Source organism: Prunus dulcis, unplaced genomic scaffold, assembly GCF_902201215.1.
Source record: "Prunus dulcis unplaced genomic scaffold, ALMONDv2, whole genome shotgun sequence".
Taxonomy (NCBI): Eukaryota; Viridiplantae; Streptophyta; class Magnoliopsida; order Rosales; family Rosaceae; genus Prunus; species Prunus dulcis.
The window spans coordinates 1-6,477 of record NW_023010230.1 but is presented as its reverse complement, the minus strand read 5'-3'; the positions used below and the strand labels follow the sequence as shown (position 1 = coordinate 6,477).

At 38.9% G+C, this 6,477-nt stretch overlaps 3 protein-coding genes across 7 annotated transcripts; 2 read left to right on the top strand and 1 right to left on the bottom strand.

Annotated features, from left to right (window-relative positions):
• The first annotated feature begins 433 nt into the window (after window positions 1–433).
• LOC117613250 lies at window positions 434–2,377 on the top strand. Its single transcript, XM_034341876.1, has 3 exons — window positions 434–756; window positions 952–1,977; window positions 2,076–2,377. Exons 1-3 carry the CDS (start codon window positions 491–493, stop codon window positions 2,110–2,112), a joined length of 1,329 nt encoding a protein of 442 aa, XP_034197767.1. The 5' UTR covers window positions 434–490; the 3' UTR covers window positions 2,113–2,377.
• A 1,027-nt stretch (window positions 2,378–3,404) lies between these two features.
• On the bottom strand, window positions 3,405–4,734 carry LOC117613248 (cucumber peeling cupredoxin-like). Its single transcript, XM_034341873.1, has 2 exons — window positions 4,174–4,734; window positions 3,405–4,094 (listed from the first exon to the last, which is right to left on the bottom strand). Exons 1-2 carry the CDS (start codon window positions 4,373–4,375, stop codon window positions 3,667–3,669), a joined length of 630 nt encoding a protein of 209 aa, XP_034197764.1. The 5' UTR covers window positions 4,376–4,734; the 3' UTR covers window positions 3,405–3,666.
• On the top strand, window positions 4,336–6,464 carry LOC117613249. Of its 5 annotated transcripts, XM_034341874.1 has the most exons (4): window positions 4,336–4,451; window positions 4,598–4,709; window positions 5,257–5,328; window positions 6,047–6,464. In XM_034341874.1, exons 1-4 carry the CDS (start codon window positions 4,447–4,449, stop codon window positions 6,275–6,277), a joined length of 420 nt encoding a protein of 139 aa, XP_034197765.1. In that variant the 5' UTR covers window positions 4,336–4,446; the 3' UTR covers window positions 6,278–6,464. The 5 variants fall into 5 exon arrangements, 1 of the variants encoding a protein (XP_034197765.1); XR_004583697.1 differs by lacking the exon at window positions 6,047–6,464 and having other exon boundaries at window positions 4,598–4,663; window positions 5,264–5,769; XR_004583696.1 differs by lacking the exon at window positions 4,336–4,451 and having other exon boundaries at window positions 4,554–4,663; window positions 5,264–5,328.
• The last annotated feature ends 13 nt before the right edge of the window (window positions 6,465–6,477 follow it).

The window sequence follows — 6,477 nt, the reverse complement described above, 5'->3', positions numbered from 1 at the left end:
GAAAGAGAAATCCAAGAGGAGGGAGGGAGAGAAGACGGTACATTATATATGGCTTTGAACTAAACCACTTACTTAAATTGGCCCTAAAACCCAATCTCATAAAAAAGAGTAACAAACCGAAAAATCATAAAAGGGGGTAACAAACAAAAAGCTTCATATTTTTTCTGATTAAGTCTCCCGTTTCTTCCTTCCAAAAAAATAAACAGAAAGGTTTCCCGTTTGTTCCTTCCAAAAAATAAAAAATAAAATAGAAAATTACGTACTAATAAATGTCCTATTTCAGTTCAGGAAAGATTAATTTCCTTGCCTCTTCCGGAGAATTTCTAGTAGGTTTAGGATTAGTTTCCTGTTTTAGGGCAAGATTAATTAGGTGATTATATAAATACATACTTTGCATTCGGCATCCCCAAAACCCATTCTGCCGCTGCATTCCCAAACCCTAAATTCCCTTTTGCCTCAATTTAAGCATTCCAATAGCAAAGCACATATCATGGGGGATGTATCTCAATTTTCCGTGGCCGCCTTTGATGAGCGTACCTCGGGTCAAATGGCTTGTTCATGCCAAGATGAGCTACGGTACAAGATATCGCAAATCGAGAAAACTATGGGCCAACTGTTGGATTGGTCGAAATCAATAACGCAGGAGTTTGGCTTACCATACCCCGGTCCAGCCATAACTACAACCACTCCGCTTCCACCTTCCGCAGTGTTTGAGGACTGCAATTCTGACCATGAGGCTGATGATTTTTACCCAAGGTCAGTTCCGAATTCTCATTGTTGTTTTTCTTTTCTTTTTTGTTTAGTTTCTCTCCCTGCATGCATTTTGAATAATTTCCTTGAAATATATAATAACCAGTTTCTATTCGACTAGATATATTCTCTCTAGGCAGGGTAGATCTTTGAAACATGATTAACTTGCTTGACTTGTTCTATACATCTATTTTCTCTCAGCTTGCCCGAGGATTGGGAGCAAACATCAATAACGGTAAATCAAGAGGAAGCTAGATCTGTATGTTTATTCGTGTCTTCTAGAGAATGCACTAATACAGTCTACGAAGTGAAATTCACACACAGAGGAGAAGTCACTCATGAACCCCCAGTAGTTAAACAAGTTGCCAAGTTCCACGAGGGTTTTTGCCTTAACGCTGCACGGATTTTCAACCATTCCAAATTATACTGCATTGGACAAGATGGTGGATTTATTGTTGACACGAGGAGTTGGTCAAAATGTTCATCTATTCCTCCTATCCCATCCTCTAACTTACTAGAAAATATTGTGTGTGCGTATGGCAAGGTTTATTATTTTGCATGTTCATCACACTTCTCACCAGTTACGGGATACTCCTTTGGGAGATATAATTTTGATCATAAGGTTTGGGAACAAATGACTTCTTTTCCATTTTATGATGATTATGACCTCACTATGCTAATGACTGGTTATGCTGTTTGTTATGGAGTTATTTTGTTTTCATTGTCTGGCTTGAGGGACGAGAGTTTTAGTGTCGTTGCTTTTCACATAGGTAGAAGGGATTGGAATCGAGTGAAAATTGACACTTCTGCTCATTGTGCTCCTCTTTTCGAAGGGAGGGCCATGGTTGTAAACGAGACTATATATGCCTTATATGGGGATGCAAAGATTAAAGCATTCTCCTTTATAGGGGAACAATGTGATGTTAATGGTATTTCATATTCCCTAAGGCAACTATTTGTAGTGCAAGGCCTTGATATTGCGCGTCCGTTGCTGCCATGGTTTAACGAAATGACACACTATTTGGTTCATTTGGGAAACCATGACTTTTTCTATGTCCAGACTGGCTGGTGCGATTCACATCCCAAGGTTCAATATCTTAGTATCACCACGTTTGAAATTGTTCTTGGAAAAGGAGGAAAACATATGATCAAGACCATAGATTCATTTGTTCATTCTGTGGATATCAAGGGCTCTGAATGGTTCAATCTTGTTTTTTGCTTCACACCGTAAGTTTCCTTCATGTTTTTTGTGTTTTTATCAATAACATTTAATTTGCACCTAGTGCATTTTGTATATAACAATGTTTCTCATTCTTATGACTCAGTGAGTGCGAGGATTATGAACCCATTGAACTATTATGAATCAACCAAAACAAGAAGAAATAAATGTCATGAAGTTCGAAATAGAAGCCATGCATGCAGTTTGAAGAAGCCAATGATCTGCGAATCGGATATCAGAAATTGTGAAATATGAAAAAAGCCTTGGATAGCCACCACCTAGAATAATAAATTTCCTATTTCCTATAACTTAGTTTGAGACATTTGAATTTGTCTTTGTTGACTTCCGCTTATTTTAATTTTTGCTAAAGCTGTGACCTGGTTCTATTTTTGCTTCTCCTCTGCTCACTCCTATGGACCAATACTGGATCCTCTATATGTTACCTGATGTTTGGATTATTCAGTTTCTTACAAGACCTGCTGGTCATTTTGATTGAACTGGTTTGTTTGCTGGACACTTCAATGGTTTTGGGAATCTGTTTCGGACTAAGATGGGAACTAATATAGAAGCCATCACGTTTCAAATTGCTGCACTGCATAAATTATTAGCTTGCTTTGACAACGGCACAAATAAAATACAAGTATAATAGCACAATCTCGTCTCTATCCTATTCAAATATGACACAATTATAGTGTGGCTTTCTTGAAAACAGTACAAATATGACTTATTTGTGCTTAATGATAAAATTTATTTGTAGAAGTGGTTGTGTTCGCATATGACAGATTGTATTTTCTTGATGCTGCAACAGTCTTCGTACCAGTGAAGGATAAATTAGTGGGAGAGTTGAAGGAGGCACTTCATAGTCAATTTTAGAGTTGTTTCTAGTTGTTTGGTCTAATATGGTATAAATAAGAGTCTCCTCAAATTTTCAAGTAAGGAAGTACTTCTTAGTTGGGAACTTATTATCTTTAGTGCACTGATTGAATAACTCTTTAGTCCTTTTCTAAGCCGTACAGTGCACCATATCCAATACCCCATTGGTAGATTGTTGAAGACATTGCGCCGCAGGACGTGGTACCAAATGACATTCAAGTTTTCTGAGCCAAAACAAAACAAAACAAAAAAACCGTTCAAGTTTGATGTCACTTCTTTTTTAAAATTTCTCGATTTTCATTTGTATGAAGATTTCTCAACAATTGATCAATGTATAGAATTCACTTCATTCTCATAAAGAATATTTGTTTCAGGTCGTAGAAAAGAACATTGACTTGCTTTCAAAACCCCATAGCACGAGTGTGTATGTGTAAAAAAAACCTCATCTCTTCCTAACTTCGACAATAACAAAAATCAAGAATATTTGTTTATTTTCTAATAATAAACTAAAATTAAATCCGTCACCAAATAAATTGAATTGATTCACTTGTGATATTGGTTCGAGACTTAAACCAAACAAATTTAAACTATGATGTTACATTGATTACCAAACCGAACCTTGCTCATCCCCAGTACTGTATGAGGAAAAGCGCACAATCATAATCAAAATCTTTCATGTCGTAATTTCCAAATCCTAAACCTTATTTTGAGAGTGCTACAATAAACCTCAAGGATGTTCTTGTAAATTATCTTCAAATACCCTCGCCTAATAATCGAAATAACAAAACTACCATACAACAAGAAGCAAAATACAAATCTTATCCTCACAGCCTAAGAAGCAGCAGCAAAGCAAGAAGCCCAAATAACCCCTCGCGCATGTTAGCACCGCTTCTCATTCCTCCATTCCCCGGCGTCTGATCTCCGGCGACGGTCATAGGCGGCGACTGAGTCGAAGCACTCGGAGGCTCACTGTACGGCGGAGGCGGAGGTTGGTTGAGGATCGGCGGCAACCCGAGCCCCTTGTTGACTTGGATCGCGAAGGCCATGCCCTGCTGGCACTGCTCGCCATCGCCGGCTCCGGAGAAGTAGTAGGCGGGACCCTCGAGGGTCAACGGTACCGCGATGGTCTGGGCCTCCCCGAACGCATTGCTGCCGCCGCCGTACTCGAACGAGTCGTCGTCCGGCGTGCAGCCACGGTATGCCGTTTCGTTGTAGGTTTCAATCACCGTCTGGTTTGTGCTTGTGTTGAAGACTACAATAAAAAATTAAAATTAATTAAATTAAAAATGTGATGATATTACATTGAGGTTTGAGATTGTTAATTAGCTCACTGAGGTAATCGCCGAGATTGAAGGTCTGGGAGGCGGCCCAAGAGGAGTAATTGGCGAAGGAAGAGTTGGTGGTGGCGTTGAAGAACCAGCCGGTGGGCCCACCGACGGTGTGGTTTGTGTATTGGGTAGCCGGAGGCGCAGCTGCTGTGGCAGCTGTGGCGGTGATGGCGATGAGAATAACAATGACCGTCGGATTCGCCATGGCTGATCTGATGGCTCTGGTCTGGCCTCTCCGATCTGCTTTAGAAGGCTTTTAAGCAGCTGGGCTAGCTGATGAGGTGGCTGTTTGTAATTTGCTGTGATTTTGTTGGCGTTTTTTAAAATTGAAAGGGTTTTGAAAATTTAAGTGTTTAGAGAGTGGACTCGATTTTATTATTATTAAAAAGAATTCGGTGGTGTACTCGTTGTTTGGGTTCACATGCAGCGGTGGAGTGTGGAAAGAGAGTCGAGTCTTCCCGGTTGTGGGCCATGTGAAGTGTGGGGTCCACAGGTGCCGACTCATTTTTCTTCTATTGATTTTGCAGCGAAAATACGAGGTCGTTTTAGCAATTTTGTGTTTTTGTTTTAGTAGTGTTAATTGTTGTAGGATTATATGTTGTGTTATGCAATATAAGTATGTGTTGATGCATTTTACATGTAATAAATTATGATTTCCCACCATTTTATTGAGGAAAAACTATTAAATAGAAAAAAGTATGGCAGACCCGGTATATCCGATGCGTTACACACGCCCGATCCGGCTCATTGTCATCCCCTTTTGAACCTTCTTAGGATGCAATGATAATTTCCACAGAATGCCCATTCCATCATTTGGTTTACAGACTGAAAATGATTGCATGACATTGTGAACTCTGCTTAACATCATTGATTTTTCACATGAGGTGCTCAGTTTGGTTTTTTATGAGTGTTAATAGGCCACACAACAATCATGAATGCTGCTAGTTTTTTTAGTATTATAATTTTGATTATCCTGATAATCTAGATGCATCCAAGACAAGAATTATTTAAGTCACAAATCTTGTCTCATGATTGGCTGAATTTTAACAATATTGTATTCTTTGCATACCTCATGTTTGCCACCAGAACCCAGGAGCCAAGTCTGAAGTTCAAAATATCCTCTTGCAGCATCAAGCATCTCTGCTGTTTGTATTACAGGTGTGACCTTAGAATTAACTATTCTTATCGTTGAAATTGCAATTTCTTAGTATAGAATAATACTCCTTAACAGGACGGAATGGATATATAAATACTGATAAAGTCATGACTTCCAAGTAGGATGCTCTCTAGCTGTTGTCGGAAAGTTTATTTGAACAAAATGGATTTCTGGGGCCGAACCTTTGATCGGGTTCCGATTTCCTGGGATGGCTTGTGATCAGTCCAAGATTGAGCATCTGAATTCAGCAAGCTAAAATGACAAAAGAAATGGTTCTCATAATGATTTTTGCAAGCATGTGTTGAAGTATGGGTTCGTTTGGGATTGATTCTGGATAGGCCAAAAAACATTTCTATGGAGAATCACTTCTCCAAATAATTACTTCAAGTGGTTTTAAGTGATTTTATGGAGAAGCACATAAGAGGTGTTTATGCTCAGAATCACTTAAAATTACTTAAAGTGATTATATGGAGAAGCACATGGGAGCTTATTCTCCCCAGAAGTGATTCTGGCCTATCAAGAATCACTCCCAAATGAGCCCTAAATCAGCATGAGTTTGTATTTTACAGTTAGAGAAACATGTAATGTTGTAGCCAAAATTGATAAACATGATGACAAAGAACCTCCCAACTGTATATTCTCATGTTCTCACCACAACGGTATGACCAAAGCACTATTTAACCTATCTATATGTTTATACACATATCTGTTTATGCCAAGCATGCAAGCCAGCCCTATAGAAGTGATTTCTACCTTCAAAGGTATGGAAAAGATCATATCAGCTTAACAACATGGCACGAGCCACTGATCTTCTTGCGATTGCGCTTATCGTTTTTCCTAGCATGGTTTTGGCAACAGAGTATGTTGTTGGAGATGATGAAGGCTGGAATTCTGGAGTCGATTACTATGCTTGGCTTGATGGCAAAACTTTCTATGTTGGAGATGTGTTAGGTAATTAACTGATTACTTAGCGTGCAGATGCAACAACTTGCTGCCTTCTCCTTGCGGCATTCAACTAGAAAAATAATCATCATAAAATTCCTTGGTTGCTGTACGAACTTCTTTGCTGCATTGATTGATCATCGTTTTTCTTTTCTTGAAACTTAAATTTTTTCCTTGGTTTGGTTCTGTTCTTACTAAGTAAGCATTTT